Here is a 23,344-nt window from a genome sequence, read left to right on the forward strand (position 1 = left end):
CTTTCTGCAATAAATCTCCTGAAAGGCTGTGTCCACACTCAGTAGCAGGGTAGTAAGTAGTCTGCAGTGTATTTTGTGTTGCCTCAGGAATGAATAAGGATGTAGTTATTCTCCAGTGCACTGGCATATTTCAGAACATTTCCTGCAGGTGGCTATTAAGTCACACTTTTGATAGGTCCATATTTACACTCTGGTAGAGTAATTGATGCATAGGAATACCTTGGAAAAGCTTGAATTGCCTCCTAATTGTATTAGTTTGTCCTTAGATAAAGACTGGAATGAGTGTCAGACAAAATAAGAGCTTAAAAGAGTAAAGCCCCAGTAAACTTTATCAAAATTAGTCTGTGTCCGATTTTATTTAATTGATTGCTTTAAGCTACCTGGCAGATGTCACACAAAGAAATTTGTCCCATAGAACAGAAAAGCAGACTGAAATTGTTGTTGAATCGGATGTGGAAGGGAGGTAAAAGTGGCTTTATCAGAAGAGTTTGTAGTTATTATCAGTTAATGAATTTATTATCAATTAATTTACTTCAGGATACCCTGAAGAATATCCTTCTTCCTGAAAGATATTTCTTGCTTTGTTTTGCATTTGATCTGTCAAACCTGGTAGAAATTCTTTTAGCAGAGGTGTCTTCTAGTTTTCCATTCCTAAGCCTTAATTCTGGGCTTTCAAATGCAAAGCAAGTGCAAATAGTCTTTGTTACTCTTCCACAGGTACCTTGGTCTTTATCTGGGGCAGAGGAGACTGTAGGATTGCATTTGAAGTCTGCATTTGTAGGTATTAGGTGGTTCAGTGCTTAAGTAATAACAAATGCAGAATTTTTAACAGATTCTGCAAATCCAATGCAATGGTTTATGTGGGATATAATTAAGACAAATATGCAGTTTCTGTATTTCTCTTCTATTCATTTGTTATTGTATCATAGCATTGAGGGTTTTTCTCCTTCCTGGGCAAGCAAAGGGATTTTCTCTTTTCTCCTGCCAGTTTCCCTCTCCCTGGCAATTCTGGGCTGAAGTCACTGGGTGGCAGGTTTGCTCAGGCTCTCTCTTGAATGTACAGGGTGAGCTGGTTTACACTTGATAGCTTGAAACGGGCTCACCAGCACTTCACAAACACAAAAGAAGAAGATACTCCACTGTGAATATTAGGATTACTGGGTATATGAAGCATGTGCATAATTTCCTGTTGATGAAGGATCCTCATCTGTCCCTCTGATAATATCACCATTAATTTATGTGACTATGCAAATCAAGTTGCTGAAACTTGATAGAGTCACAGTATTTCAGTTCTCAAAATAATACTATTATTATTGTCCTATAGACATAATGAAATGCTAATTAAATTCAGGTAAACACCTGCATAATTCTTTCTTTAAACACAAGCTTTGGTATCTCCATCATTGCTGAAGGCAAAGCTAATTTGCATTACATTAATACTAAAACTAATTTCTCAAAAGGACATTTGTCAGTTCTGTTTTCATTTCCTGAGACAGCAGTATGTAAAGAGGGAAAAGAAGAAAAAAAAATTTATTTAGCTTCCAAAAGTCAAATGGAGTCTTCAAAATCTTACTATTAAATAGATTAACTTTACATGTGAATGTTCCTCTGATTATTTGATTGAGGAACTAAACATTAACACATTTTTTCAAGTCCCAAAAAGATACAGCTCTTCAAGTATTCTGGAAAACTCTAATATTTGTTTGTTATTTATAGATCTGCTTTTTTGTCATATATTTTTAAAGATTGAAAAGATTATTTTTAAGATGTTTATATTAAAAAATACATAAAGTATCCAAAAACGAATATTCCTTTAAATTCATTACCAAAAAAAGAGTATTTTTTTATACTGTTGGGTCCCACTAGTCCATTCATGTGGATAGTCAGGAAAAAGAACTCCATAATTTAACTGCTTCAAGTCAGAAACTTGTTCATAGACTTAAGAAGAGTTCAAGTTTAGACTGTAGTTGTCTGAGTGACATAATGACAGAAATACATTTTAAAACGCTTCCCATACCAGCAATATTTCTGTTTGCTACATTATTTATTAGTTGTCTTAATTGATATCAGTGAACCCGAAACCCTGATATTTTTATCACCATTTTATCTTTAATAAGTTAAATTGAGTTACTGTACAAATGTTCAGGAAGTTGTCATTCTTGCAAATAGCTTTCTTCTTTAAATATTCCAAGAAAGAGTAAGTGGTGATAGATACAGTAAAGCCAGGTGATGAATTTTGTCATAGAGACAACTGACTTGCTACCTCTTCACATTTTCTCATATAAAGGGGTATTTCTCAAGCTGGGGCTGACACACCTCAGTGTCATGAATGCTACAGAGCAGGAAAGACATTTTCATGCTGTTCTCGTGAGCCAGCGAAGGCTTCCAGAAAATAAGGAAAGCCCCATATCTCTCTCCAGGAAGACACCAAGGCTATCACTATGGCAATGTGATGAAAGAGAGAAAGTGAAAAGATACAGACTTTAGTTGGCTCACAGAATGACGTGGCTCCTTGTTCACCTATTGAGAACTTTTTTTCTTTCTTATGACCAATGGGCAATGTATGTGTCTGTTAAGTAAATGTAAATATCTTGAAAAACTATAAAAGCAACATGTTGCTATAATAAATCGCTCTTCTACGGTCCTTCTAATGAAGTCTTGGTGCCTTGCACTGTGTCGTGCTCTACAGCGACATCACAGAGCAGGAAGCAAAACCTGCTGAATCCACGGTGACTCTGAAGTGTGAATTCTGAGTTTGCAGTGTTCTCTCCAGTGCTCATAGGTGCAGGGACATGGCACAAAGGCAGACAAATACATTCAGCATAGAACTTGCAGGACCCATAGCTCAGGCTCTATTCAGCTTTGAAGTAGCTTCTGAGTCCAAGGTGTCTGTGCATAACCACCTCTGTATCCCTGCAGCTATCTTGTGGTTAACTTGCAGTAGTGTAGACTTCGCTGAATACTAAAAAGCTTGCTTTTTCCTTATGCAAATATTATTCCTCTTACTTTATCTCTCTTTGAGTACAGAAAGCTTTACAGTGTTCTAGGACGAGACTCATAATTTTCTGGACATACACGGCCAGACAGGTACTTCTCACACATAAATAAGTGTAACACAAATGGAAGAGCCTGTTTCTTTTTTTTTACTTGTTAGAGATGATTAGTCCAGATACCAAAATTCATACTGCAGATTTCTGAAAGTGGTGAGATGAATTCTAGATTGAAGACAGTGTTTGCCAAAACACTTTGTTTGTTTCTTCTCCAAAACTGATGGTTTTATAAACAACAAAGAACAAGTTCAACTATAAGAGTCATATTAGAAGAGTAGAGATTTACAGCTGCCTGTTTTTTGTACATTATTTTAAATTTCAGTTTGTTGGCTGACATGGATAGACAAAGTTATTCTACTGCATGCTCCTGCTTCAATAGATTGCTATGGAGACACTTAGTTTTATTGCATAAATCTGTATTCCAAACCATTCTATGATTCTATGATTCCACTGTTACCTGCAGCAGAAAATATACAAGGATTTTAATTTCCATTTTTCTTCATTGCTTTCCCTGGTAATCCTCCTTGCAAAGTGTTTAGTCTTGCTCCAGGTATAGACCAGGAAATTAATAGAAAGTTCAAAAGAACTGAAAAATTGGAGTAAAATAGATAGAATTATAGAATCATAGAACAGTTTAGGATGGAAAAGACTTTTAAGAACACCAAGTCTAACTGTTAACCCAGCACTGTGAAGTCCACCTCCAAGTGCCACATCTACACATCTAAATACCTCCAGGGTTGATAATTCAACCACTTCCCAGGCTAACCTGTTCCAACACCTGACAACCTGTTCCATTGAGATTTTTTCCTTGTTATTTGGGAGAAGAGAACAACCCCACCTCACTACTTTAGGTAGTTGTAAAAAGTGATAAGGTCCCACCTCAGCCTCTGCTCCAGGCTGAACACCCCCAGTTCCTTCAGCTGCTCCTCATCACACCTGTGCTCCAGCCCCTTCACCAGCCTTTGTGGCCCTTCTCTGCACCTGCTCCAGCACCTCAGTGTATTTCTTGCTGTGAGGGACCCAAAACTGAACACAGTACTTGAAGTGCCTCCTCACCAGTGCCAAGTACAGAGTGACAATCACTGCTCTAGTCCTGCTGGCCACACTTTTTCAGATACAAGCCAGGATGCCACTGACCTTCTTGGTCACCTGAGCACACACTGGCTCATGTTCAGCTGCTGTCAACCAGATCCTTTTCCACCAGGCCACTTTCCTGCCACTCTTCCCACATCCTGTAGCACTGCCTGGGGTTGTTGTGACCCAAGTGTAGGACCCACGCCTGGCCTTGACCTCATACAATTGGCCTTGGCTCAGTGATCCAGCCTGTCCAGATCCCTCTGCCCAGCCTTCCTGCCCTCCAGCAGATCAACACTCCTGCCTAACTTGGTGTCATCTGCAAACTCACTGAGCATGCCCTTGATCCCCTCATTCACATTGTCAGTAAAGATATTAAACAGGAGTGGCCTCAGTACTGAGCCCTGGAGTACCCCACTGGTGCCCAGCTGCCAGCTGGATGGGAGTAACTCCACTCACCACCACTCTCAGGGTCTGGCCATCCAGCCAGTTATTTTCCCAGCAAACAGTCCACCCATCCAAGCCATAGGAAAACAGTTTATGCGGGATAATACTGTGGCAAATGGTGTCAAAAGCTTTTCTAAAATCCATCAGAAAACATCCACAGCCTTTCCCTTACCCGATGAAGAGGCCACCTGGTTGTTGAAATCAAGATGGGAAAGCTGAGTTACACACTGATTAGGAAGAAGAGGTTATTTATGGGCTAGAATAAAGCTGGAGTTGTAGTGAGCTCATTTAGTACAGTTTGAATGTATTAAGGTGGCAGGTGATTGTTGATGAAGCATGCCAACCAAATCAACTGCTTACTGGTTTGTTTTTTTTTTATGGAAGAGAGTTCCAGGACTCTCTCAAGGTACTGTCTCAATACACTGTTTTCAGTGCCATGATGTGTTAGGGAGGTGCTTTAGACATGAGTGAGCTGAAAGTGACTCTAAGTATTACTCCAAAGCTACTCAATTTTGGGTCGGTTTGAAGGAATATTTAGAGGCAATGGCCTAATAATAACCTAGTGAGCATGGAATGTGATGGATGGAGTCAGTGGTTAGGAGCAAGGAAGGGAAGGAAAGCAGAAGATATAATGCTGAGGGCGAAGCCAACAAGCAGTTTGCTCTGGCAGAAGCCTTTGAGGAAACTTATTCTACTTACAGCACAAAGAATTGTAATTAGTTTAGAAGATCTGCCAACTTCTGTGCTAGAATTAAAAAATACTTTGCAAAAGCAGTTGACTGTAACATTTATGTGCTTGTGAGACTTACCAGGCTACCAAAATTCACGTACCATTTGTAGTTAGATAACAGGAGCTAAGAAAGCCAGGAGTGAACACTACTCGGATAAATGTAGTTTGCAGTGTATTGGGAATTTTTGTCACCAGCCATTAAGCTGTGATCCGTGAGCATAAGTGAGCAAGTACCTAGGCTTTTTCTGCTGTAATAAGTGAAATAACAAGGCCCATTACCAAAGGGATGCTGGTACAAAGCACAGTGTGCTCAGGAATTTTCAGTGGTACAGTGACCAGAGAAGAATAGTAATACATTTGTTGGAAATACTTCCTGGTCCATGTCTCAAGTGTAGAATTAACATTGTATATCCTTTACATATAAATATAGCTCACTGAAGGAAAAGATTCTTTAGTGGGAATGACTGTCATCGTTATCCTGCTGAGTTTTTTATTTATCTGTAACTATGGCTTATAAAACAAAACAAGATCTCAGGCGAATAAGTTTAAGACAGTAGTGTTGCACTGGGGGTGTTGTCCCTATGTCTCTAATATCAATAGAAAGAAAATATCTGTAGTCACATTTACATTAACATACCTCAAGAGCTGTTGGATTATCTGTTCTGGCTTTAGCAACCACTCAGCTAATTCTGTACTGTCAGGATCAAACCAATTCACATGAGCTCAGTTAGAGTTAATAATTCTAGGTACAGGTAGTAGAAAAAGATGTTTAACATTAATTCCAGCTTTGGACAAGCTGATCTCATCACCAAGAAACCCATCTCTTCTGGATTACTTCTTATTGATTCTCTTACATTTTACATCTACTGTGTATTAAACAATGCTGAAGCTCAGATGTCTAATTTTAGTACCTGAATTTAAAACACTCTGTCTCTGCTTACCAGGTTCTTCTATTTCTGCCAAGTTAACTTTCCTATTACTTGGGCTTGTAAGTCTTATATTAACAGAAGTTCCTTTATTGTCTCTGAGGGCCCAGCAAAAGTGGATAGACACTGTTTTCAGTCAAAACACTAGTTTCCTGTAAATGATACTTAATTGTACAGAGGCACATTCTGATGGCTTTTGGCAATTCAGTGCCGTGGCAAAGGTGATGGTCAAAAAAAAACAGTGACTATCAGAAATAGGTCATAGAATGCTATTTTTGACATCACTATTAAATCATAAATATAGGGCTTATATGATGCAAGTATTTGCTTGAAACTTGGTAAATACTGAGTGGTGAACCACAGATACCCTTGGAATATCCCTGAGTATTGCTATCACTATTTCCAGTCTGTGATTCAGTCTTCTCTGAGTTAAGGAAGGCATTTTTGAATGTAGCCAAGCTGAGGTTTTGGGATGAAAACATACAGTACATTCATATCTAATTTGTGGACAGAATTTGCTGATGCCTGTGCTCTTAATTTGCTTGGTAAGCTCTTCTTTTACCACCAAGAACTTAGGCTTCTTCTGAGGTATGGAAAAATTCATTACCAACTGCATAAAGGCTTGCTCCAGGAGAGCTTCTGAAGCAGCAAGATACAACACCATATCTATAATTTTTTGATGATTTTTTAAATTATGTTACATTTTCCCATCTGTTTTTCATCATTTAGGTTATAAGACCAAGTTGCCACAAGGGAAATTATTGTTAGGGCAAGTATATGGGCACATCATTATTAAATACAATAAATTATTTTAATTAAAGTGCTAGCATAGAAATGAGTACTAGCTCCAGTCAGAATTTGCAATCATTTGCCATTGAAGTAATAATATGATTATGAGAATTCTGGTCTGTTTCTAAACTTTATTGCTTTTCCCAGCATTTGCTTAAGTTTATTTGCAGATAAAAATGCAAGTAATTATCAGAGAATCACAGGCACTGTCGTTCTTTCTAGATGACATTTAGTGTTAATGAACCAATACACAGCAGTCAAACAGGGAACTGTTTGTCTTTTTTATTAAAACCAAAACCAGTAAAAGCAGAATTAAAAAAACAAAAACAAAAAAAAAAAAACACACCCCAAACACCGACAACCAAATGAAAAACAGGAACTGAAAAATCAGAGTTTGATTTTTTTACAGCTTCTTTTTTGTAATTTTTTAGAGGTCAGAGGATCAGGTGGCTGCCTTCTTTTTTCCCATAGAGCTACTGACACCCTGAATGATTTTTCTCCCTGGAAGCTGTTGCCAGAATTGCTCAGCCCACTGTAGGGTTCACATGTGATTTGTCAGGTGTTCAGCCAGACAGTGTTCATTTATGCAGTAATTTCAGCAGATTTTCAAAGGATGCTGTCTGCCACAGCATGGAGTTCTCGTTAATAAACTGGGGAGGCATGAGCATAGAAACGACACTATCCCAGACTCTCCTCATCTCTGTAGGATGCATGCATTTTGGAAAATCAAATTAAAAGCCATATTAGCCTTGAGTGAAAAGTGTGACTACATATATATATATACACATGGAAATAGTATAATAATAACTGAGAGAGAAATTATCTGGAATGTATCAGGAATACTGGACTGTTCACTGATCCAGCAGATCTTTTTGATCCTTGCTAACAGCACTTGTGTCACTCAAAAAGAGAGAAGGCACAGTGTAACCTGCCTTTCTTGCTGACCTGTAGGGCAATCAGCTGAAGTATTGCTAGCCAGAGTCCAGCACTTTCTTTCATGTGCACTTGATTCTTCTTTCATCCAATTATTTATTTACCACTCTAATTTCTTAAATATGTGAATTCTTCTGTTAGACCTAAAAAAATTGATGCTGACAGATTTCAGTTTGTGCTGAAATTTTATGCCAGCAGAAATTGAAGCTAGCAACCAAAATCCTCACTGGAGTCTGGAAAGGAAAAGGGTAGTGTTATCTGGGTATTTTAATCTCCCCTAAATATAGACTATAAGCTCTCATTTGAGTTTCAGAGCATTTGGAAAAGATTTAACCTTGCTTTCTCCCCCCATCCTTTTCAATCAGGAAACATAAACTGCATGGTGTTAGCTTTATTTTGTATCTTCTGAATGTCTAAATGCAGACACACAGCCCATACTATTAGAGATTGTCTCAAAGGTCTTTTTTGTTACCCAGCATCTGTGATGATGATAGCACTAGTTCTTACACCTAAATATTTTTGCAGGTTTTTTTTGTATATACCATTTTGCATCTGAATTGCTTTTATTCCTGCATGTAAATGTCTATGGATTGCAGTGAGTTATCTCAATGTTTGTGGGTTTGTTTTTTTTTTGGGGGGGGAGGGTGTTTCAGTTATATTTTTGAACAATTTTCAGGGAATTAGGAAATCTGAAGGTTGTCCCTGTTGATATAGTGTGGTATAAATCCATGTATTAATTTTTTGTAGCACTTTTACTCCCATGAAAGTTCAGATGTATTTTGGTGAGAACATTTGGGTTTTTAGGAAATCCCTTTAAGACTAGCACATGTATAAACCATTGATTTAGCCTAGTAATATTGTCTGGAATAAAATGTAGGACGGATGAGCAAAATATTTCAAGCGAGTTATTTTTTTAACACTTAAATCTCCACATAAAATGTGTTTTTCATTAAGAAATAGCTGTGGTGTACATAGTGGTCTCTGTTCCACTCACCTGTTTTACAGGTGCACATCTGGTTACTCAGAAGTGTCATAGGATAAAAATGCTATGTTCTGTTTGCCTCTCTGTGCAGTCAAAGGTAGCCAGTGGCCCACATAGCCATCTGAAAACATGGCTGCATATTTCCCAATAGTCTGGCGTTGGTGAAGAGTGTTAAGGAAGGATTAGGGTCAGGGATGATGGGTGTATGAGCCTTGTTGAAAGGCAAACTACTTCCCTGGGGTCCTGCTGTTTGCCAAGGAGCAGTGAGAGCTGAGCTGGGGGAAGAGCATGTCCAGCCTGACAGGGGCCTCAGCAGCAAGGGTGGGCAGAGGAGTACAGGGCAGGTCTTGGTGCACCTTTGTTCAGGTTGTGCTTGTAGCCTCTCTGAGATAAAAACTCAGGGTTTAGGCTGTGCTTGTAGCCTCTCTGAAATAAAAACTCAGGTTTAAAAAGAAAGAGCCTAACAGCATCCTGCTCTGTTAATAAGACTCCATGACATGCTATCCTGCCAATGTGTTTAAAAAAAGCAAGTAATGGTGCAGAAAAATTATGTGCCTGTGGTTTATGAGCAAATTCTTGACTCAGTTTAGTTTTCAGATATGGGCTTCAAAAAGTAAGAGGGAAATGCTGACTTGTTAATAATCACTTACTAAGGTGTCTGGTTTTTTCATGTCCAGTAAGGAGCAGCAGCTCCTCAGGAAACACAGGACACTTTCAGCTGTCCTATAAATCAGATCTGTGTTTGAGGGTGATCCATCCTCTAAGTAAGCACTTACATTTTAGAATTAGCAACCTCTGTAAGTCAGTTGGGAAGGATGTATAGACAGGTATCACATAGCTGCACAGGGATGTTTACCAGTTTCACTAAGTGTTCTTTTCATGACAGATTAAATCCAATGGTGAGCTGCTGATTAAAAATGTCCAGCTGCGGCATGCAGGGAGGTACATGTGCACTGCTCAGACCATTGTGGACAACTCCTCAGCCTCAGCTGACCTTGTGGTAAGAGGTAAGCTTCTCCAGGTAATACAGAAATGTGGCTGGTTTTCACCTAGACAAGACACCAAGACAGGAGTGTTTCTCATTGTTTAGGATATGTAATTTCTCATCAACAGATGGCAGAAATTAAAATGAGAAGTCCATAAGCGAGCAAAGTCACCAAAGTCTACTCAAGGTACTGATTTGGGTGCAGACATTTAGAGGTCTAACTAAGCATGTGTTTTCCTGAAAAGAAATAAGGATTTTTTGATTATGGGTGTTTTCCTTATGTGAAAGCAATTTTTAGATCATTTAATTTGGTGTTCATTATTAAAAATACATTTCAAAGATAATTTCAGTGTATCTCCTGGATACATTTCTAAGTCACTTCTCATTTTTCATAAAGCTATATGGATTAAATTATTTTGTCTAATACTAGGCCTACATTAAAAGGATTTTGAGTTTTGAAATTACAGAAACCAAGACATCTAAGGTTAAGTTCATCTCTCAGTTTTTCTCTGATTCATGTCTGTTAAGTGTCACTGCAGTCTCAAAATGCTGTTCTTGCTCATGGAGTATACATCCTATAAGATCTGTTACCAAGTTTTAATAGCATGAGTTAATGTCCTTTAGGCATTTTGCTCTCTTTTATGCCTGTGGGCGTCACACATTCTGAAGTGCTAATGCTCTGTTTTGCTGACAATTCAGAACTGATGTAACTTGTACATTGAGTTGCCTTGCTGTTGTGTTTTGCCCCACACTCGAGTCACATCTCAGAGCTGTGTAGCAGCTGAAGTATAGCTAGTGTCGTGGTTCTGAGCTTCTGTTATCTCAGGTTGTTGTACAGTTGAATATTTCTGCATTTAATTTTTCGCTGGGTATTAAAAACCCATGAAATGTCACCAGTTTCTGGATAAAATGTCAAAGCAAATATGTGATGAAACTACATAATAGATCTGCAAAGTAAAAGAGTAGGATCTGTTCATATGCCTTAGTATTATGTAAGCAATTCCTTTTAAAAATTAAAAGGCAAGGTGCCTTATCAAGCTTCTGATTCCCCTTCCAACCCAGTAATTAGAGTTTCTCAGAGACTATTTTGTAGAAGAAATTAGCATTCCTTTTGTTCTCAAAATTCAGATTTTATTGCAATGAATGCAGTTCTGCTTACATCTGCTATTTTTGTGAGTGCAAGACTCAGCATCTTACCCAGGCCAAGAGTAAAAGAGTAAATATCTAATGAAATATGACAAATGTGTGACTGTAGTTTCACTGCATTGGTAAGGAAGAAGCAACAGCAGAGAATGAAAAGACTATGTTCCAGAGCATAAGAAGCTCTAAGAGGTATCTTCTGAAGAAAGAAGGAAAGTTGTTGGGGCTGATGAACCTTTCCATAGCTTCCAGCCTGAGTGAACAGTCCTGCAGGAGAATGGGTCTCTCATCAGACCTTACCTGTGTGTGTCCTTCGAGCTGGGATAGGAAACATGCATGTTATCAGGGTGGAGAGTTAAGCAACAACCCTCATCTTTAAAATCAGCTCTTTACAACAATTTCTACTTTCTGCATCCTTTGTGAAGAGTAAAATGCTGTTTCCATGTGCAGTGAGGTATTTAGTCCTTATCTTGAAAGGGAGATCCAAGGAATGAAATTTCTTGCTTGAAGGATATATCCATTGAAACAAAGGAACAGCAACCTATGCTAGTATATACTTTTGTTTCAGTTCATTTCATTTGAGTCCTTTAGCTCAGCTGTATGGAAAAAAATAAAGAGCTCAAGAGCTCAAGAGGAGCTGAAAATATATTTGGAACAGTGTGTGTTCAGATCTGATGTAGAAATCTCCTTCCATTCTTTTTGTTGTTTTGTTTTGATTCTCTGTGGTTTCTCAGTAAATAGTGTGCAGACAAATATATTATGGGATTGTTGGGTTTTTTAATATTCTCTGGGACTTGTTCAATCAGGTCGTTGGATAATTATCTCAATCATGTTGGCATATTATTATCTCTGAATGTTGGAGCAGAAAATACATCTCAGTAGTCCTAATGCATTGTATCTGTTTTTACACAACAGTTAATATGTATCAGATAACTGTGTATCATATAAAACAGAAGCACAAAAACAAAACCAGAACTTTGTAGGAACTTTGAACCTGATGAGGGGTTTACCACATTGGAGTAATATGAAAGCCAAGAAAAATGAGAAGAAATCTCATAGAAATCTCTCTCTATAGAAATCTCTTTTAGGGTATGATTCTTCTCCAAAATAAGTCACAGGGTTTTCCACATAACCAGCAGCCAGGGCCTATATGGCACAAGCAGAAGTGTAGGTTAAAGGCGGGCCCCCAATAAGGTCAGCATTAGGTGGAATTTGAGAAAGAAAAGTTTTTGGTTTTTTTTCCTGAGTTCAGTTTTGTTTGGTAAAAAGAGCAGGAACATTTTCAAAGTATCATCTTTTCACTTAAAATTATCTCAATATTGATGAGGCAAGAATCATGGAAGTTTTATTTGGTAGTTATAAAATGCAAGAGCAGCTGTCCTCTGAATCATTCTGTAGAGTATTAAAAGTTGATGAACTATAATACTTTCAGCACATTTAATTTTTTAATTGTACTAGTTATTTTTTTTTCTTTTTCCAGGTCCTCCAGGCCCCCCTGGAGGTATAAGAATAGAAGAAATTAGAGACACCTCTGTAGCACTCACCTGGAGTCGTGGAACAGACAATCATAGTCCTATTTCTAAATACACTATCCAATCAAAAACCTTCCTATCTGAAGAGTGGAAAGATGCCAAAACAGGTAAGAGTAATGCCAGAAGAAATAAAGGTAGTAAGTTTAAAGTATGATTGTAAGAAAGTTTGACTAATCAGAAAGTAATCACAGTAGAAGGAAACCAGGGAGTCTGTTGATGTCTGCTGCAGGCTTACTGTCCTGTCAGTTTCTTGTCTGCTGCTCTGTTTGCAGCATTTTGAAGGCCTGAACTGAATATCAAGAAATACAGAAAAGAACTAGCCAGAGTTGCTACCTGGTTTTTTGCCTCTTTCCTTGTTGCCTGAAACATTCAACATCAACTGCTGGAATCATGAAAATTTATTTATAGGTTAATTTGGATGAAAAGTGGATGTTGTCATTTCTGTATTTGTTGTGGAGTAAGCTGGTTAAAATTGTCTGCTTTTTCCTGGGAGCAGACTAAGTTCCAATTGCATTAAAACTGGCACCCCTAGGGAAAACATAGCTAAGATTATCCTTCTAACCACTGGATGTCATCATTGTGCCACAAAAATTGCAGTTAAAGAGGAACTTACCTGAGCACAGGAAATGCTAATGTGAATTTTTTGCAGGATTTAACATAAAAGCATAAATTTATATATATTTTTGAGCTACTAGTATCTCTGATTGCTTTATGAAGGATACCATTGTCACAAGCTATACAGAATTTTCCTATCAATGTGTTTCATTATCCCACCATTATAAATTATAACTTAAGTGCTTTCCTGTGGAATTAAGACATCACATACTCAGCATTTCTAAATACTAACAATAATATTAGTTTCAGTGATTGTCTTCCATTTATGTTTTCACTTGAAACTGCAGACATGTAAGAAACAGACTGACACATTGAACTGAAAATCCATTACATTTTTTTAGGGTAAAAAGTTAGATATAGTAGCCCTTCTGCCTCAGATAATATTTTTCTTTGAGACTATGTAGTATATGAAGTTCACTTGGATATGATTGCCTCCATCAGCCAGCACTGATATTTTTTATGTCAGAGAGCTTGGAAAATGAACCCAGAAGGCTCCCCAGCCCCTTCTTATCTCTTATATCTTGTTTAATGTCTTCTTTAGAATGGATTTCTTTGAACTTTAAAATAAAATAATTAATATAGAAATTATAGCTGTTCAAATAACTGCTTATTTGGTTCAGTAAAAATACATGCAGGAGGGAAGGTCCTTTTAGACTGGATAAGTTCATTTTATTTCTTATTCATTCTGTACTTTGCAAGTAAAGAAAATAAGGAAATGCGAAGAATTTCAAGTGGCAACTGATCCTGTTTTGTTTGTGCTGTGCATTACTGGAACTGGAAATGGAGGTGTAAGAATTAACATAAGTGTTGGTTTCAGATCTTCATTCTGTCTGTCTCAGAGCAGAGACTTGAAGCCACTCTTCTCACTTCTCAGGAAGAATTCCCTTCTTGCAATGTTATAGGCATGATGGGATGGACTTCTCTGCACCTCTGAAGTTCTCTGCTTCTCAGCATTACTGAGTTAGTCTTTGAGACATGAAGTCAGACTTTGAATCTTACCCTAAAGAATGCTGAGTGGGTTTTACGTCTTGGGTGGGACAGGGAGGAATCCAGATTGTTGAATTCCTTTTTAAAGACACTAACACAAAAGATATAGATTATTAATTTCTGAAAAGTTGGAAGTAACTATTCTGGTGTTTTCAAAATCATTGCTTTTTCATTTGAATCACACTTAGGAATTTTGATAAATAAATTATTCCCTCAAAATAGGTAAAATCACCATATTAACCATCACTGGCATCACTGCAAGCTTTTACCTAATTGCCGAGCTGCTCCCATTTTGATTCAGTGTTAACTTTCTTATTTATGAATCATGATGAACAGTCCAAATTGATCTGTCACCAAATGTTTAGACTATCGGTTAATTCTGCTAATTTTCAATGTGTGAAACAGGAAAATATGCTTTGGCATTGCCTTTTGGAAATATTGTTATTATTACTACTAACATTATTCCCCCAACGAAATCATTCATCTCAGGTTTCATAACACTGAGTGTGTTTTGTGGAAGACATGTATTCTACTTCACAGCATGGAAATATGTATGAATGGATTATGTAATGTTGTTTACATTTATGTTGCTCTTTCCAGTTAAGGGGATTCAGATTCTCATTGTGCCAAGTATTCATAATGGTTCTGGGAATCTGTGGGACAGTAAAATTGAATTAAGAGATCAGATATCCCAGGAAGGCCATTGAAAGAATGTTACACTTATATCACAACTTGGATGACATGAGAGGTTTGCAATAGCTTTACTGACTAGACAGAAAAATAATTTGAGTGAGGATGAGGGAGGGTGGTGGTCAGGTAGAAAGAAAAATGGAAAGTGTGTTCCTTTCTCCTTCAAGACCTCACTTTGGAATGAAATGTTATGATCATTAGGAAGAGGGAAGTGCTGTCACTATGTAGTGCTTACACTGTTGTTGCCTGTGTTTTTTGCAGTCATTGCATTTATATTTTAATTCTAAATCAGCTGCCTTTCCAGTGCAGAATATCTCAGTTCTCACCCTCCTCTGAGCACAAGATTCTAATTTGACAAACAACTCTTGTTTGCATATAAATGAAAATCCCCTGTCTTTCCATAGCTGCAGACAGCTATAGAAACAACCCCTATTGTCTGTGAATTGCAGACAGTCATGAGTTACTCATTTTATTTATGATAAAGAAGCTCATCCTTAACACAATTACAAGTCTTTTCACAGGAATTGCAAGAACATTTACATTTCTTGATCAGAACCAGATAACAAGTTATAACATGCTCACTAATTAGGACCACATTTTATAAACCACTCTTCATCAATTGATTGAACCCTACATGTCTAGTCCTTATCTGTCCATGTAATGAATTTTTATTTTACTGTTTCTGCATTATGAATTTCTCATTGCATTTGTCTGTAGGTGAAATGAAATTCTACAGCTACAATATGTAATTAGTAAGGAAATCTCATAACCACATGTACTAGTTCACACCCAGTTAAAACTTACATGTCAGTAAGGGTTTATCCAAGATAGTGTCATAGTTTCCAAATTCCCAGTCACTGCTGTGGGAACTCTTTGTAAAATGTGATATTCCTAATCTACAATGTCAAGTTTGCTTGTTTTCTATGTGTGGTTGCAGAATAGTGCAAGTTTTGTTGCAATCAAGCACACTGTTGCTGACCTAAGTGGGAAAAAGCTGTTTTCTAAAGCATTTGTCTTTTTTTAGACCCATCAGATATTGAAGGAAATATGGAATCTGCTACAGTGATTGATTTAATTCCATGGATGGAGTATGAATTCCGGATAATAGCAACAAACACTCTGGGGACAGGAGAACCCAGTATGCCATCGCCGAGGATTAGAACTGAAGGCGCTCGTACGTAAACAGAAAATGCCAGGGATTTTTAAAACTTGTTTCTTAATTTTTACATTTTTCTTCACCAATTTGGTAATTCTAGGTTTTACTTTAAAAAAAACAGTTTTTAAGATCCAGTGTGCAGAGAATATATTTTCAGGCACCACTACTACAGATTGTAGTAAGCAAGTACCAAACTATGAAGATGGGATAGCATCAAAGCAGACAGAAAAGAAACATCATGAAATGGCAAATTTGTCTTCATTACTGAAACAGAATCATACTACATCCTTCAGAGATCCCCTGCTGTATCTGTCAGCCAGGCTATGTGTGTATGACTGCATGCACATGTTTGGGAGTGTGGTTCAGGACTTACTTAGGAAAAAGAATGCATGTATTTAACAAGGAAAATGTCCATTTGCCATTTGGCTTGTATTCTAACTAAAGAATACATGACAGGATATGTATTCCATTGGATAATGCCAGTTTTCTGTGATTGCAGGTTTGGTCTGGTGTCTTCTTACGTCACGACACATATGTGACATTATCCAAAACAATGCATTCTCTTATGAGTCTGGTTGCTCAGTGTTAATAGCTCAGAGCATATTTAAGGATATTCTTCAGGCTCAGGCACATCCTCTTTATAATGAATTCTACAAAATGAGGACTTAGATGTTACTATTCCACATAATACATTCTAGTTTGACTGTACAGAGGAGATAACAGCAGTGTCCTAGGGGATAATGTATCACTGCACAAAGACTGTGTCAAACAAACCTGTATACCACAGAGTAGCAACCACGTGCAGTCTAGATTTCTTTATAATTGTTTCCCATAGCTTGAATTTTGAAACTAAAAATGAAAAACTAAAGTGTGGAAAACAACTTTTGAAATTACACCTGCTAGGTCATAACTTTGATTAAATAGTATTTTCAAAATAAACTTATTTGTACTGTAAATTTCAAAACATTCATTAAAGACAAATCCATTAAAATTTTGTTGCTTGGGGAGAAAGAAAAGAAATTGGTTAAATTATTTTGGATAAGGAAGGAAAAGCTTTAATACTAAAGTAAAAGATAATCACTACCTAGAAAATTGACTATTAGCCTCATGTTTTATGACTCAAGAGCTGCATTTGAAGGCCCAGAAATCCAGAGGAGAAATCTGGTGCACAATAGAAGTTCTAAAAATGTTAGAAAAGACACAGATAAGGAGAGAAAGAATGGAATAGGGGTAGTGGGGAATGGGGAATAGGGGTTGTATCTTGTAGTTTGCAGTGTGCTACATTCATGGCACTTTTTGTAGGCTCCCAAAAATGGCATACTTTCCAGTTTTGTAGCAGGATGTACCTCTTTTGCAAGAATGAATCTATTTACTGTTGTCTGATTCCCCAGGCACAGCACCATGCCCTGGCAGACTGTATGACAGTTTTTGGCAAACCATGCGAAATGGTAGTAGAGTCTTCTTAAGCATCAGTCAGCACTTCTTGTCATGACAAAATAGGGTATAAATAATTTACAGTTTACAGATTAACTTCTGCACCCAAGTGAGTTTTCTGCCAGGAGCTGGAATTTGTTATGAGCAACAGTAGGATTTGGGTTGCACTGTCAATGTCAAGGGTACTACAGAAGCAGTAAGCACAGGTCTATGTGCATTTTCATGTAATTTTGAAAAAGGTAAATAAAAACAAAAAGCCGTGCCCACATATTGTAGTTATTGTTAAAATTTTCTGTGTTAAACAGCAACAAACAGTGCTGTGTCTTTGTTGTACTATGTGGATGACAAATAATGTCTGTTACACTTGAAGTTTTCAGCATCTTTTTCAATTTTGAAGTCCTCTCTTCTGGTAGATAACTAATTTCAGTGACTTATTATCATGCTAAGACTGTGTGCAATTTTTTTTAATTGTTTTTAATGAAACAGCTTGCTTCATCAATAACATTTCACAGTGGTTTCTTGAAAGATATGTATTTTTGTATTTTAGCTTCCGGTGAGTAATTGTCTAAGTATAGTTGTCCAAGTTAGTTACCTGGTCTTAACAGAGAGAGAAACCTGGGTTTAATGGTTGGGAGAATGAGGAAGATTCTTTTGAAAATAATGACTTGTTAGACTTTAAACAGTCAGGTTTTTCTGTTCTTTGGCAGCCTGTCTATTTATCTTCTTGGACTACTTAAGCATTCTAGCAACCCTCTACTTCTAACATAGCTCTAAAGCTATATGTTTATAATAGATAGCGTGACTACAAGGTCAAGTGACAAACTTCAGCTTTCCCTCAAATTGTCATATGTATGTTTAGTCTTGATCTCCACTAATTTGTTTTCAGAAAGGACAGAAATAAATAATTCAAACCATGCACTGAATGCTGATTTCAATTTCAAATTTATTTTTACATACTTTTATCTTGTCTGAAAACATTAGTTCTGCTCTGCTTTGTGTTCCTCTTCAGCTGACCTTCAGAGAAGGCCTCAGCAAACATCTTACTTAAGTAGTGCTTGAGCACTATGAGTTATGGCTTTCACTGAGTAGTGGAGAAAATGCCTGATCCTATCAGAAGATTTTTACACAAAGAACACATTAATTTAGGTCGGGCATATAGCTCATACATGCATATCTGAGGCATAATTAGTGCCCTGTAGATAAGCTATCATGTCCGAAGTTTTCAGTGGTACATTGTGTGTCCATATTGAGTGACAGCAGATGAATACACAAACACCATAGAGGATAGCAACAGAATCATTGCACTCAGTGCAAAGAGTCTGAGAGAAATGACATCGTAGGAATGATTTATAATGGAGTCCTCGAAAGTATCCTGCTTTATCACCCAGCTGTGCATCAGTGATGGATCAACAGATTGTATTTCATTACAAAGAATGTCAGTGTAAGATGCAATTAGTAAATTATAGCTATGCCAGTTTTGTTCAGATACATCTACCCGTCCTGAACATGACTATCTAGAAGACATGTGCTACTAATCTAGAATACAGTTAGGCTGCCAGTGCTTCAGAGATAGACCTATAGGTTTAACCTTACACATGGCAAGTAAATCCATTGAAGTAGGTGCAACTGGTCACTGATTACCATTGAGGTAATTACACGTGCAAGTCCAAGGTGCTTGAGCCCTTGGCATACCAACATCTGAGAAAGCACAAAAACAACCCACAGTGTGCTTCTCTTAGGACTTATGAGAAATTTTCCATTCCTGAATATTCAATTAAATATTTGTAGATAATACAAGGAGAAGGAAGAATGATTTCTATGGTTACAGCTGGCACATTTCCTGAAGCAGTAGCTATACATTAGTCTTGGCAGATTGCACACCATCATTACTTTAATTGTGCGTGCCACGTGTGCTCATTGGCCTTGCAGCTGTCTGCTGCATACTTTGTAGTAATTGTTCTTGTCTATTCTGTTTCACTAGCTCCTAATGTGGCTCCTTCTGATGTTGGAGGAGGGGGTGGAAGCAATCGAGAGCTGACAATAACATGGATGGTAAGTATTGCTCATGCAAGATGGCATGAAAGCTGTACTATCTCATATCTGATCTTGCTCCTCCTGAAACCTGTGAAGGGTTTGTCTCTGGGTCTTGTGAGAACAGGATTTGTATATAATATATAATTTTCAGACTTTTCTCATGAAAAAGTATGTGAAAAGGAATGAGGAAGAGAGTACCTTTGGGGTTTATGTGTTGGACATTTCTAAAATATCATCTAAAACATTCTAAAACAAAGAGATTGAAACACATACTGACTATGATAATGCATCATTAAAAGCAGACTTCATTCTGCTATTGAAGTAATGGTTTTGAAAACTTACCTATTCTGTGGATATAGGTAAAACAAGAAGGGAAAAGAGACACCAAGGTAAGAGGAAAACAAGTCACAGCACAAGAGAGGATAAGGATTTATAAACAAAGTTGCACAGGCAAAAGCATCATGAAAGAGAGAACTGAAATCTACTGCAGGGTATTTGGGGAAGCTATGGAGAAGAAATAAAATTTAAAAAAAGTTGTTGGATTGCTGTCAGAGCCTATCAGTATCCAGGAAAAACAGAAATACAGCAGCATTACCTCTGGCAAAGAAAGATGGTTGTGTTATGCTTGAGAAAATTACCAAGTTTGTTTTCTTTTGACCTCTCTGTTCACTGTTGTAAGGCTATGAGATACATATGGCACATTATGCCATTTGTGTCTTCTGGGAAATAGTTGTTTCATATGTAGCAGCTGAATTGCCTCTAGGAAGGGTGCTTTTTCTTGGGGGAAGTAATGTAAAGATGTCATAATTCCAACTGCACGTTTGTTGTATAGGGATTCTCCTAATGAATATGCAGTTTTTCATCCATATGCATATTTCCTTTTTGTACTTAGGATTGATCATATATCTGTAAAAGTTCTCAAGTATGACACAAATAGCCAGGACATCTTTGAGCTATCAGATTTGTGCTTTCCTGGCTGGGGTATTTGGGAGTTTTGGGGGTTTTTTGTTTCTTAACTGAGTGCAAAATACTTATTCAGTCTTCCTAAGTATTTTAACAGTGAAGAAAAGATTTATAAGTTTCTGAAAAAAGAGGTCCACAGTTCTGTTACAATATATTGGAAAGGTTGTATTTTAGTTCCCCTAATAGCTTAGGAAGTAAATGTGTCCTAATTGGCTTAATTCTGGTCTCTATTTTTGAAGAACAAAAGAACACATTCAATGGGCAATTGCAGAAGACATAGATTATTTTACTTCACAAGCTTTTCTTCTAAAAACTTTAACAAACTGCAGAGCTGCTTCTTGCATTGTATATGAAGACTGGTACTTATGGCATTTCCAATACAGTGATAACTTGGCTGTGACCAAACTAAACAAAGAAAATATAACCAGGAGAAAGAATAGTGACTAATGCAAGACCAGAAGTACAAGACCAGTTTAGTATTTCCTGTAGACCCAGGCAGATTTATATTCTCATTATTTCTCTTACCTAATGTTATGCTTTTCACATCTGTTCTGGGTAGCTCCTTTAGAGAGATGAATTAAGCATGGCTCCAAGTATTTATTTCCCAAGAATCTTCTATCCTATGTCTAGCAAGGGTTTTTAAATAGAGGCTGTAGATTCATGGAGTCTGACAGACAGCAATATATCTATCTGTAAGGCTAAGATAAAAATACATATTGATTCTCCCAAATGTGCTGACATTTGCATATGCTACTCTAAATAGTCCTTAATTAAGAAGAGAAGAACAAAATGTATGGCAGGTTCACATATTGCTGCCAACCGCTTTTCAGCTTCTTCTATGATTCATAAGCCCAGGTTGAATGAGACAGCCAGAGATGTAATCAAAGCTCTTCTAAGACTTGTTTTGAAAGAGGAGCTGAGAAGGAGAGCTAGGAGTAGCATGCGCATTTTTCCTCATTTTTCCCCATTTGTGTTTCCTTCTTCCATTTACAAAGTTTTCAGTGGATTCTACAAACTATGCAGCTACTTATTATGTGCAGCAATTGGAGAGAAAGCTGCTTTCAAATTTCATATAAGACTTTTCAGAGTATAATTTTTATGTGCCATTCCTGGCTTTCTAAAGTTTGCTCTGGCTGAAAATCATTCTGAGGCTAGGGCCTCATCCAGTCTGCTTACTTTGGCATATGAGATTGAATTCTGGTTTATTTTAAGCAGCTGGTTACAGTGGTAGATTCAGAAGATCAGCTACATGGAAGTTTCATAAAACCTTGCTCAGAATATCTCACACATGTTGGCTGAAGTGCTTCAGTAGTGGGCAAATACCTAAGGAGAATACTTACTTTCTGTGTTACCGCTCCAAGACCTTTGCCTCAAGCTATTTCATCTCTGTGAGGTTTCCATTGGGAAAAAAGGTGATGCAGAAAGCTTATTTTCAAAGGATGCTTCTGGTCAACCTCCTGATTCACAGATGAATGATGTGATTTTGGCTGTTTGGGTGCAGTGTCTAATAGTTGTGGTAAAAGCTCTATGGGCTAAGAAGGGACCATTGAATGTAGAGTGTTGGTAAAAGAAGAAAAATCCATTATGGCAGATTGTCTTCCTTAAGTTCATATTTTCCACTATTCCTAGGTATAGGAAATTAGCTATAGTTTTAAGAAATACTTTGGATAGGTACCTTTAATGCCTGTACTGAAAGTGGGAGTAATTTCAAAGAATTTGCCAGTTAGAAGCTAGGTTGTCTAAATCAGTATCTGGATCCTCTCCATGATCAGTGAAAAGTGGTAGGATGAGTCATTCTTTGAATGTGTCCATCTTTCTTCATCAGCTGTGCCAGTTGCCTAGGTGACAGACTTTCAGTAAATAATTGTAATTTGGGCCAGCCACATAGATTTGCTCTTCACTGTGATTCTTTTGCAGGAATATCTATCTCCACACATACATGGACTCCTATACTGGCATAATATGTCTGTGTTACATATCTGCTGTGCCTCATTCCTTAGGTCTTCTTTTGCTAGCTGCACCTGTTTTATTACACAATTATTCTTGGTTTCTTTCTGTGGGAGATAACATGATGTGTGTTGCACTGAGTTCAGATGAGGAAAAAGTTATTAAAATGTTTTCCTAGCAAATACACTAATACTGCAGATCTAACAGGGTCTGTTTTTAAAGGGGGTGGAAGCAAGCCATTGAAGGAAATCAAGATGAAATGGAGGTTTGGTTCAGTGCTTTTACAATATGCATATCAATGCTTTCTGCATTATTTATATTTCATTTCTAGACCTAACTGTTTAGCAAAAATTAACATTTTATTTTTTGTCTCTGCAGCCTTTGTCAAGAGAATACCACTATGGCAATAACTTTGGTTATATAGTGGCCTTCAAGCCATTTGGTGAGAAAGAATGGAGAAGAGTTACAGTTACTAATCCTGAAATTGGCCGATATGTCCACAAGGATGAATCAATGCCACCTTCAACTCAGTATCAAGTAAAAGTGAAAGCTTTTAATAACAAAGGGGATGGGCCATTCAGTCTCACTGCTGTCATTTATTCAGCACAAGATGGTGAGTAAGTGTTCCAAATGAGTTTTACACTGTGGGTCCATATCAGCACTACCAACATCAGTAGAACCTGGTCCTTGGCACTGATTTGTATCGCAGGATACATCTTCAGCAGGGAGGTTGTGCATTGCCTGCACAAAACACTTGTTCTGAACAGCCAACTCCCACTTTCTGCTTTCTGTGTGATGCAGAGCACTTGGTGGTACTTGGTGGCAATAAGCAATACACAGCAGGATGCAAGATTCTTCACACAGTTTGTTAAAAGATTTAAGAATATAGAAAAAATAATTCTTCTCTTCACAGTGGTTGCCTAAAACATT

At 37.4% G+C, this 23,344-nt stretch overlaps 1 protein-coding gene across 1 annotated transcript in view; it reads left to right on the forward strand.

Annotated features, from left to right (window-relative positions):
* Window positions 1–23,344, forward strand: part of CNTN1 (contactin 1) — a 209,125-nt gene that overhangs the window by 159,170 nt on the left and 26,611 nt on the right. Inside the window, exons 15-19 of the mRNA XM_038155003.1 lie at window positions 9,818–9,938; window positions 12,537–12,695; window positions 15,905–16,054; window positions 19,452–19,522; window positions 22,793–23,027. Of these exons, the coding sequence (XP_038010931.1) occupies window positions 9,818–9,938; window positions 12,537–12,695; window positions 15,905–16,054; window positions 19,452–19,522; window positions 22,793–23,027 (736 nt within the window). The remainder of the gene's footprint in view (window positions 1–9,817; window positions 9,939–12,536; window positions 12,696–15,904; window positions 16,055–19,451; window positions 19,523–22,792; window positions 23,028–23,344) is intronic.

This window comes from Motacilla alba, chromosome 1A (assembly GCF_015832195.1).
Source record: "Motacilla alba alba isolate MOTALB_02 chromosome 1A, Motacilla_alba_V1.0_pri, whole genome shotgun sequence".
Classification (NCBI taxonomy): Eukaryota; Metazoa; Chordata; class Aves; order Passeriformes; family Motacillidae; genus Motacilla; species Motacilla alba.